We start from the raw sequence: 10,672 nt of genomic DNA, 5'->3' as shown, positions 1-10,672 counted from the left end.
ATCTCTCTGAAATCTCATTCTCATCTATGAAATAAAGATAATGGTATGTTCCTCAGACGTTTGTTAGGCACGTTTTCACAAGATAACAGTGCCTGCTAGGTCCCTTCCCTAATCAATCACATCCATTTTAATTATCTTGTTGATCCAGTACATCACTGAAGCCCACACTGGTTTCTCAGTTGGACACTTGTGTGCTCTATGCAGGGTGCTGGCCACATGCTTAAACATCTATATACCCCTTATATCACCTAACAGATAGTCCCACCCATTATGAAGGTGCTGTTGAATTTCTCAGACTTACCTTCAGTCACACCTCCTTCATGAAGCTTTCCTTATCTGTGACACCCATAGTCATCCACCCTGCTACAGAGTATTCAAGTCACTTTTGGGCTATGTCACTTTCACACCTACATATCAGGTTCATCACATTCAGTTTCCTTTGCATGTACACATGTTTTGTGTTCTTTATTAGACATGTAGGGTGTTATGTATAATATAATTTTGAGTTTTAGACAATTGCACACAAGGTCTCGTTGAGTCTGGGAGTGGCCATATCCTGAAAACTAAGGACATGGGGTTATTAAGAAATTATTTGGAAAGCAAGTATTTGGAAGAAAATATTCCAGGACAAGCCAATGAAATACATAGATTTACCTAAAAAGCTCTAGGCTGGAAGTCCAAAGATATTGACTCCTTCAGAAAGATCCTATAAGATGGGATGGCAGGCGGGGTTGGGAATGATGAGTTCTGCAGTTCAAAGGCCACTGACATGCAACAGGTTTCAGGACTCTCTCTACAGCATTAGGAGGGAGCCTAATGAATAGAAGAGTCTGATCATGTAGACATCCTGTAGGGAGAAACTCTGGTGGTTCAAAGATGTGCTGGTGCTTAAACCTGGAAGTTTGGAACTCAATGTAGAACTGCTTTCTGCCCTATTAATCAGGGTTCAGCAAACTACAGCCTGCAAACTAAGAATGGATTTTACATTTTTAAATGGTGGAAAAAAATCAAAAGAAGAATAATATTTTGTGACACATGAAAATATGTCAATTTCGTTGTCCATAAATAAAGGTATATTGGAACACAGCCATGCTCATTCATTTATATATATATGGCTGCACTAATGCTACAATGACAGAGTCGAGTAGTTAAAACAGACTATATGGCCCACAAAGCCTAAAATATTTACAATCTGTCCCTTTACAGAAGAAGTTTGCTGACCCTGGTCTAAATGCTGTGTCAGTGAACACAGACATATCCTGCCATTTTTCCCTAAGCTCTGTGCTGTTTCCTATGACATTTTTATCTTCCCCAACCAGTGTGTCTGCCCGGAGACATCTAGCATGCTTTCCTTTTGAGCCCAGATGCTGCATCACCACACTTTTACTTTAGGTGGTAATCACCAATCAGTCTAATTGACTAGAATAGAAAACCAAATCCATCCATGCCTGGGGTAGAGCCAACATCAGATGTAAAGGGAACATGATGGGTCAGTTAGCTATGGTAGAACTGGTTTTGTGGTTCCTAGTCAGTGTCCATGTGTCCTTTGAGACTGGTCATTCCAGGCAGAAAAGGTCCCAACAAGGACTAACTTTGGAGGCTCTGTATTTACCACCCTAACTGTCCCACAAAGTTTGGCAAAGACTTTCTAGAGAGTTGCATTTTTGAACAAAGCCTTGGAAATTGACTACATGATCTCATTCACTTCTATCTTTTTTCCTCAGCCTTTTGTACTGGACTTGGCCTCTCAGGTAAGATTTTTGGGTTCCTAAGAGGGAGGACTTTAAGCTCTGGAGAGTGGAAATTCTGAAACTTCTCTGGGCCATGGAGAGAGCCTCTGGTTCAAAAAAGCCCAAGTAGATTTCCTTTCTGGTTTCCCAACCCACCCACTCAGTCTTATGTGGGTAGATTTCCACATAAGAAAAAAGTTGGGTGGTTTATCTTGCAAAGGGATTCCTTTCCACTTGGCTTCTGTGACCCAAGGCTCTCGGCCACATCTAAGTAGCAGATGGCTTTGTTTCAGGCTCAGAAGACACCTCACCCCCTGGGAAACAAACTTCCTTTTGCCCTGCTGAATTCTACCATTTCCAGTTCTCTCTGCTAGCTTTAATGGTACCATTGAACTAGAAATGCATCAGCTTCTGTGCAGCATATGGCTTCACCAGCAAAGTGCAGGTTGGATTTCAGCCACCACTGGCCATTTCTGTGAGGAGTCTTTGGGCGGAGCACAAACAGCTCAACTGAGGAGAGAAAGGGGCTGCACAGAGAGAATTAGTCTGTGGGAGAGGAAGGCTCTGATGGTCCAAAATCAAGGGGATTGGCTGTGGATTATGAGTTTCTTTGACATTATCCCTTCAGCCTAGTCTTTCTCTTGATAGTAGAGGCTTTACCAGAGAGGGGCAGCTACAAACTCCTCTATGAATGTGGAGGATTTTACACCCTGATAGATGCAGTTTGATTCCTTAAAGGAGTGCTGCTTCTGGGTTTCAGTCCAATACTCAGATTACTTGGTCCTTCTTCTCTGACCTCCAGGGCTATCCCTTACTGCAAGTGCCGGGAGACACCTGCTCTCTTTATAGCCTTCTCACATCCTAAGATGTTTCTCCTCCACCCCTGGGTCCCTCTTTCAAGACCTCAGCTAATAAAGTAAGCTAACACACTGCCTAGGACACACTGCCCTGACGAGCCCCTCTGTTCTTCTCTCTAGCTTTCAAGTCTTTTCTCAGACCTTCTCTCCCCTCAAGCTGGATTTCTTTTATACTTATTCTGTGTTCCTCTCTCTCTCTCACTGTCTCTCTGTCTATTTTTAAAAACATATTTCTTCTTTCTTAGGAGGTGTTCTAGTCCTCCACTTCATGAAAATGAACATTTATTTAAAACCAGAGTTTTATCATTCAAAATAAAATGAAATAACATATGCATGATTCTGATAGCTAATATTTGCTGGAGTACACAATAATGCCTATCCAAGCTCTAATCTTAGTTACAATGACCCAAAAATTATTCCTAGATGACTCTTCTTGAATTATATTTGTACTCAGATATACATGCCTTAAACTTTGGTGTGCAAAAATGGAGACTTTTCTTAGTTTTTATAGTTTTATTTTAATTTCTATCTCTAACCTCCATTCTTCATATTGCTTCCCTCAAGAAATTTTGGAAGAAAAGGAGAAGAACAAAAACAAATGAACAAACCAAACATAAACTTCCCAGGGTGATTTAAAATCATGTCAGACTTTTTTCACTCAACAGCTTCTTCTGGGGTTGATGCCAAGTTCTAGGGAGTTTATGCAGAGTTGAGACAAGGTAGGCAGTGGAAAATCTTGTCCTGAGAAATTGTATTCCATTTTTGCAGGGATCTGGGTCATTCCATGTGGCCCATGTTGTCACATGTTATACTGTTCATATTCTAACAGATCACAGACCACCAGTCTGAATGTGGCCCCTCCAGGTTCAACAGACCTCTCCATGGATGCATGGCAAATTTAGGTTTTTTTCTCACTCTATCACTCTGGGGCTGAGAGGACTTGGCGGGATTGCCTCAAGCCTATTAAATATAATCTCTTTGAGGGCAACAATGCTAACTATCTTGTCATCACTATTCTCTGAGTTCATAAAACAATACCTGGAATGTAGTATCCAGAAGTTTATTTCCTGGTGGGCTCTTCCCTGGGCTCCCTACACAACCATCTCTACTCCATGTCTAAGTCTTAGTAGAAGGGAAAGAATTTCTATTAGTCTTTTCTACCTCACAGTTGTAGTCAAGAAGCAGAAACACATCCTGGATTCCTCAGAAATTATCTGGAGGCTCTGTGAAGCATATCTCCTACTCCCAACCCCTTGAATCCTCTAGACTCAGTTTTGGGGCCCTGAGACTCTGAGGCTCTGATTCTTCCTTTGCCCAGTATTCTCTGTATTTCTTCTGAGCTGGGTTCTTGGACATGGGAAAATGTCATAGAAGTAGCAAGGATGAGTGGTGGTGGATCATTGATACTGGGAGAGAGAGTTAGGTTGTTCAGCGCAAATTATATCCAGACACCTTGCCTCAATCTAGCTGCCATGGGGGGAGACAGAGTCATGAGGAAGAAAGGACAAAAACAGATATCATCTCTACACTCCTGTTCTGACCTGGGTTTTCCACTATTTGACAGTGTGGCCATATGACCTTGAATTTCATGAGGATCATTTTCTTCATCAGTGAAATGGTGGGGTAGACTTGATGATCTCTATAGGTCCTTCTTATCCTGACCGCCAGCGATTCTAAAAACTCTGCTGGATGTTCAACCAACCTCTTTCTCTTAATCTTCAAACACCTAGATATGACCGCTGGTTTTCAAAAACTAGCAGTCATATCTAGGTGTCTTGAAATGGAGTTTCTTGATAGGGTACAATTAAGAGTGTAGCAGGGCTAGAACTCAGAGATGGAGTTCTGAAGCTCCTCTTCCCTTTTGGCCCCTCCTTTCTCATCCCTCAATTTTCCATGCACTGGAAGTGGTGGAAGAATTCTAAGAAGACTGCATACATGCCTGAGTACTCTCTGGGCTCCTCCCAGATCTCCAGCCAATATCTCATTTCTTTGCAGAGTCTTCATCCAGAACGCGACTGGTGGGAGGTCGCCATCGCTGTGAAGGGCGGGTGGAAGTGGAACGGGACGGCCAGTGGGGCACCGTGTGTGATGACGGCTGGGACATGAAAGATGTGGAAGTGGTGTGCCGGGAGCTGGGCTGTGGAGCAGCCACAGGGACACCCAGTGGTACTTTATATAAGCCATTGGCAGAAAAAGACCAAAAAGTCCTCATCCAAGCGGTCAGCTGCAGTGGGATGGAAAGTAAACTGATTCATTGTGAGCAAGAGGAAGATGTTTTTGATTGCTCCCACAATGAGGATGCAGGGGCTATGTGTGAAAGTGAGTATGGCAGGGCTCAAGAACTATCTGCCAGCTGCCCACACCCCACATGACCACTCTTCGTCCTTATTCTCCACCATGAACTAATGGCTAATTGGCTCCTTGTCCTTCACATCTTACACTTCCTCAGTTGTGGACACTGGAGACAAACATTATCCTCAGGTAGAATTGCTACTCATCCTTGGTTGAGCTAATGATTTTCTCTTAGTTTCAATCTATATGAGAACCTGTTTCTCTTCTTCACACACACAAACATGCACAAATCCAACAACCACTAAACATTTGCATCTAGAGCTCAGGTGGAGTTATGGGGAAGAAATGAGCTCCCAAAGTATAATGCATGCTTTTTCAGTTCTCAAGGAGTCCACCATCTATCTAGGTAGACAGGAGACACTCATAGGAAACCAACACACAACAACTGTGTGTATATCTATCTAGCTATATATATACACACACATACATATATATGTGAATATATATATATATATATAATTGTTGTTGTATTCCTTTGCTCCATTCATATATTTGCTTTCTATGTATTAATAATTTCTCTCTCTGTGTCTATCTCCTCCTCCATTAGACTGTGATTTGGCTAAAGGACTAGTTCATGTCTTCTCTTTGTTACCCCACAGTTTGTTATCAGATAAACAATCACTAAATGCTTGCGCCCTGATACTGAGGTCTCATTCTTATTTCTTAGAAAAATTCAGTGTTAGGAGCCCCCTTTTCTGGGAAAGATGTGTTCTTACAAAGAGCAGACGCTTCATCTTTCTTTTCCCATAGTTCCAGAGACTGTGCGGCTGGTTGGTGGCCCTGGTCGCTGCAAAGGGCGAGTGGAGGTGAAGCACCGAGAGCAATGGGGCACCGTGTGCAAAGCAGGCTGGAATCTCTCAGCCGCGAAGGTGGTGTGCCGGCAGCTGGGGTGCGGGAGGGCCACACTGACCCAAAGATGCTGCAACAAGGATACACAGGGCCAAGGGCCCATCTGGCTGAGCGAGGTGTCATGCTCAGGACAAGAAGGAAACCTTCATGATTGCCCTTCTGGGCTCTGGGGGAACAATAACTGCACCCATGATGAGGACACATGGGTCGAATGCGAAGGTAATGCCTATAAGTCCAGCGACTAGGTTCATTCATGAATTTGATTAAATGGAATTCTATTCAACCAATGTTTACAGAGAACTACTCATGCATCACATAACCATGGCAAAGTTATTTAAGTGTGCTGCTCATCAATTGTCTTGTTTTTAAAATGGAGATAATGATACTTACCTTTGTATATGAAAATGCTTTAAATGATATTAAGCGATGTATTAATATGAACTATTATTATATTGAATTCTATATAATAGGAAAAGGACACACCATTCCATGTACTTGTTGAAGTCTCCAATTTTAAAAAACGACTAGAAAGTCATTCATAAATATTAGATTTTTATAAAATAAATGGGAAAGTGAAAAGATCTTAGTTAAGGAAACAGTCCTGGGCCACATGGATTGGAACCTAGAGCAAGGGCTATAATCACAGAAACTAATCATATAATCACAGAAACACAGGTAAAGAGTTTCAAAAGTGCTGATGGGATTTGAATGAGGATGTAGATGATGTTATTTTTTCTTCTTTCCATGCCTCTCTCCATCCCCTGACCCTGCAGATCCCTTTGACTTGAGGCTGGTAGGAGGAGACACCCGCTGCTCTGGGAGACTGGAGGTGCTGCACAAGGGCGAATGGGGCTCTGTCTGTGATGATGGCTGGGGAGAAAAGGAGGAACAGGTGGTGTGCAAGCAACTGGGCTGTGGGGAGTCAATCTTTCTATCTGCCAAAGCCCGGAGAAACTTTGGCCTTGGAGCTGGCCGCATCTGGCTAGATGATGTTCATTGCTCAGGGAAGGAGCAGTCCCTGGAGCAATGTCGGCACAGGTTCTGGGGGCATCACAACTGCAACCACAAGGAAGATGTGGCCGTGACCTGCTTAGGTAAGTCCTGTAGATGGAACCCAAGGGGACTGACATTGAGGGAGTTGAAGAAGAGTGTGGTGGGGGTGAACTCTGAGGATAAGGGTTATTCTACCAGTGCCATACAGCTGCCCATAATTGTCACCTACTTTGTGTGTTCTTCAAGGAATTTAATTGAGACATTCTAGTAGTGAATAGAATGATAATAATAATAATAAACCCCATACTATACAGTTATTGAATATGAGAACAAAAAGCATTTTGAAAATTATTGAATTAACACTTTTATGTTAAACATGAAGAAAGTAAGAGTCAGTCAATAAGTAACTTTCCAAAATCATAAAAATTGTTTTCAAATGATAGGGCAGAACTAAAATGACCAGTATTGACTCTTAACTCAGAATTAGTTGTCTTAGATGACCTCAGTCCTCAAACTCTAAGTTTAAACTATAGAAAATTGTCCCATCTCATTCTACCTATTGTCACTCCCCAGATATTAAGTTAACCTGTGGGAATGGGGCTGGGCTGGAGGGCTCTTTGGGAATGCCCATGAGTGTCTTTCTAGAGAAGCCAGGATACTAACCCTGAACTGTAGACCTCTATGGGGGAGTGAAGGAAGAGATCCTGTCCCCGACGTGAGTCCGGAAATGCAAGCATAGCCATTGGGTGACTGACTCAAGAGAGTCACAGTTCTGAAGCCCAGCTTTTTAATCAGGGTGGGAAACTGGCATGCAGGGCTGCCTGGTTAAATGCTCAGCTATGGAACTGGGTAAGAGCTGATAGTGGACCAAAGATATGAAGAGCAGCTAGTGCCCAGAAAAGGAGGGCTTTAGTGACAGAAGACTAGGGTTTGAGCCTTGCTGCTGCCATTCTGAGGCTAGTTAATCTTAGATAGTCACTTAACTACTCAAGACCTCAGTATTTTCACTGTTAAAAAGGGAGACACTTGTCCCATTCCTCTTGAAGAGTTTTGTGATTGTGTGAGGGTGAGAAGTGTTAATATATGTGAATACTGTTTGTGACTCATAGGGGAGCTGGTTGAAGTAAGTGCCTGGGACACTGTACCAGATTCTGACATGGTCCACATCAGTGTGAGATATGTGTGTGATTAGGTCTGGGAGGGTCTCTGTTTCCTATTCTGGAACCCAGTCTTCTTTCTTGGCCTCTTTGGGTCTGAATGAAATAATCCCCTCTTGGCATGTCCCCATCCTTACTGTACATTCTTCTTCTCTTTACAGAACTGTAGCCTGGCCTTCTTGATGCTTGACCTGATCCCTGCAGGCCCTGTGTCTTTTGCTTTCTTCTGGGCCAGAATGGCCTGGCATGAGCACTGAGACTGCAGGCTTAGCTACCACTCCCTCAGCCCCTCAGCAGGAATCTGAACACTCTGCTTATACTTTGCTCTCAGAGCCAAGCACCCCTATCATTGCCTGGAGATATGAGTTGTTGAATTCTCTCTTGCTGGGGAAGATGAGCTCCCAGTCGCCCTCTCCTCACTGCTGACCCTTTGGCATTGGTTCTGGCCTCTCCTGCTTCTTCTCAACCAGCCTGGCATCCCCAGGCCTGTTACTTTGACCACTACAGGCCCTTTTCAAGACAAGATCTATGTCTGTAAAGAACATGAATGGAATGAGACAACAAAAGAACATTTGAAGGGGAATATGGGTTAACAATTACATGAAAGTTGGGGGAAAGCTTAGAGTCTTTTTGAACGCTTTTTCTTAACCTTCAGGGGATCACAACAATTAACATCTGAATATTCTCCTATTCTTTGATGAGAGTAGACCATTCTTTCAAGAGCAGTGCAGTATCCTGTAATCCTAGACCTTTTCATGACACTTGGAAAAAAAGATCACACTCCCTGAATGCCCATAATAAAATATCTTTGTTGACCATCCATATACATCTTGCCAACATGGTGTACATTGAACAAGAAGAATCTCATAAATTCACTATAATTTTTCCAAGGAAAAATGTATTGGCTATGGAGCTGCCACTAGGAGAAGGGAAAGGAAGAGATGCAGAAAGAGTTTAGGGAGGTCCAGAGTCAGGCCTCATGCCAACCAGATGATATAATTTTAATTCTGTCAACTCGGACTTTAGGATCTGCAAGTCTGAGGCAAGATAGAATGCTACTAAGGAGAGAATCATGACTTAATTCTAAAAACTGACAACTTTAGATTCTGAGGCCAAGTCGAGTACCTGTAATATGCCTACCTTTATGCTTTCTAATAAAGTAGTTCTCACAGTCTCAACAGTTGCCTCTCTCTGTGATATACTCTTTCTACCCAAGAGGAAGTAGGTGTCTCAGCTTTACAGGGATGACCTTTTAGGCAGGATTAGGTAGAAGATGCAATCTGCCAGCAGATGCAATCTTATGTGTAATATAGCTTTCTCCTCTGGATGGAGAACTTTCTCCCTGTCTATTTCCTATAATGGGAAAATATGTAAAGAAACCTAGCTTCATAGAAGAGAAGAAAATGCCTTAACAGACATTTTGAGATCTATCCTGTCTACTCAAAGAGATTTTGCCTTTAACTGATCAGTTATCTCAGGTCCTCCTGGTTTTCCCTACAGACTAGTATCATGTTCCCTAAACCACACAGTATTACATCTAGAATCTAGAGACCTGCTGAACTGCCTTGATTGAGTCATTGGAAAGCTCTTTTATCCTAAGTAGAGTAGAACAGGGTTGGCATTTCACAAAAGGAACTTTGATTTCCCCTTAATTTCTACACTAAAATTTCTTTTGTAAAATTCCTACTTAACAAGACCCCTGAGAACAAATTAGATAAAAATAATACCTCTTAGAGGAGGCCGGGTGATCCAACGCAGAAAGCAAGACATGACAGTAGCCTAATAGGTAGCATTGGACATCTAATAAGAATGTGTCACTTAAATAGAGGAAACTGAGAAGCTGAAAGTCAAAGTTGACACTAGCCTATTAGCACTGTCCAGGAGAAAGTTGTTCCCTGACCCAAGAATATGGCTGTTTATCTTGATTTCCAAAGTGGACATGGATGAAATAGTATATCAGAGCCTGAAGAAGTTAGCATAGTGACAGTGACTGACAGTGCTCACAAATATTCATGTTTGTTTCTTCTTCCTGGACATGCCACTAGTCTATCCCAAGTTTGTCTTATAGAAGATACCCCAATCAGACTCCTGCCCCAACCCTAGCAAAGAAGTGCAGTAAACTGGAGCTCTTCATTCAATGAGAATTTTACCCATTGGGTATTTTAGGAGTTGCCAGTTGGCATACACCTTATCCTCCAAGTACCTGTCCTGTAAGCATCCTCTCCTGACCCTTGCCCAGTTCCAGATCCCTAGCTACTCACAAAGTGCTCAGCATGCACTTGCTCACTACACCTTCTTACAAGAGTCCTGGGCAGCAATGGGCCTCCAGGTCTGTGGAGCTAGAGCCTAACACTAAGCACCCACATAATCTCCAGTGGGGAGGGGACCCACCACTGGGAGTTTACCCTGAGGCTGCAGCTGCAAATTGGCCACAATCAATCTCCATTTGGACTTGCTGCCTGATGGTCCCAGGCTTCTCAAGTAACTAGGGCTCCCAGGTGTCCCTTTGATCTAGGTGGGACCATATGTCTCATTCTCACAGTGGAAATAATTTATGACACTTTCATATCAAGGCAGTTAACAATAGTGTGCCTTCTCAATGCTCTTTCTCTCCTTACCTGCTGGCTTGTTGGAGAAGACCCCAAAGACCTAGGGGAGGGCAGACCCAGAAGATGGAAGGAGCCTGGATCTCTGAATGACAGTGTGGATCTCTGAATGACTCACACTCTGCTGA

At 42.9% G+C, this 10,672-nt stretch overlaps 1 protein-coding gene across 1 annotated transcript; it reads left to right on the top strand.

Moving 5' to 3' along the window:
• Nucleotides 1–1,482: 1,482 nt before the first annotated feature.
• On the top strand, nt 1,483–9,073 carry CD5L (CD5 molecule like). Its single transcript, XM_027095151.1, has 6 exons — nt 1,483–1,489; nt 1,725–1,751; nt 4,583–4,906; nt 5,690–6,007; nt 6,562–6,882; nt 8,100–9,073. Exons 1-6 carry the CDS (start codon nt 1,483–1,485, stop codon nt 8,105–8,107), a joined length of 1,005 nt encoding a protein of 334 aa, XP_026950952.1. The 3' UTR covers nt 8,108–9,073.
• Nucleotides 9,074–10,672: the final 1,599 nt, after the last annotated feature.

Source organism: Aethalodelphis obliquidens, unplaced genomic scaffold (assembly GCF_003676395.1).
Source record: "Aethalodelphis obliquidens isolate GAN/ISIS:26980383/991018 unplaced genomic scaffold, ASM367639v1 scaffold90, whole genome shotgun sequence".
NCBI lineage: Eukaryota > Metazoa > Chordata > Mammalia > Artiodactyla > Delphinidae > Aethalodelphis > Aethalodelphis obliquidens.
The sequence above is the reverse complement of the archived record's forward strand: the minus strand, read 5'-3'. Positions and strand labels throughout refer to the sequence as shown.

What these genes read in the sequence shown, in the direction of transcription:
- CD5L (XM_027095151.1), top strand. An exon ending in TACTGGACTTGGCCTCTCAG is followed by an intron (nt 1,752 to 4,582) that starts GTAAGATTTTTG and finishes ATTTCTTTGCAG; the next exon opens with AGTCTTCATCCAGAACGCGA. An exon ending in TGCAGGGGCTATGTGTGAAA is followed by an intron (nt 4,907 to 5,689) that starts GTGAGTATGGCA and finishes CTTTTCCCATAG; the next exon opens with TTCCAGAGACTGTGCGGCTG.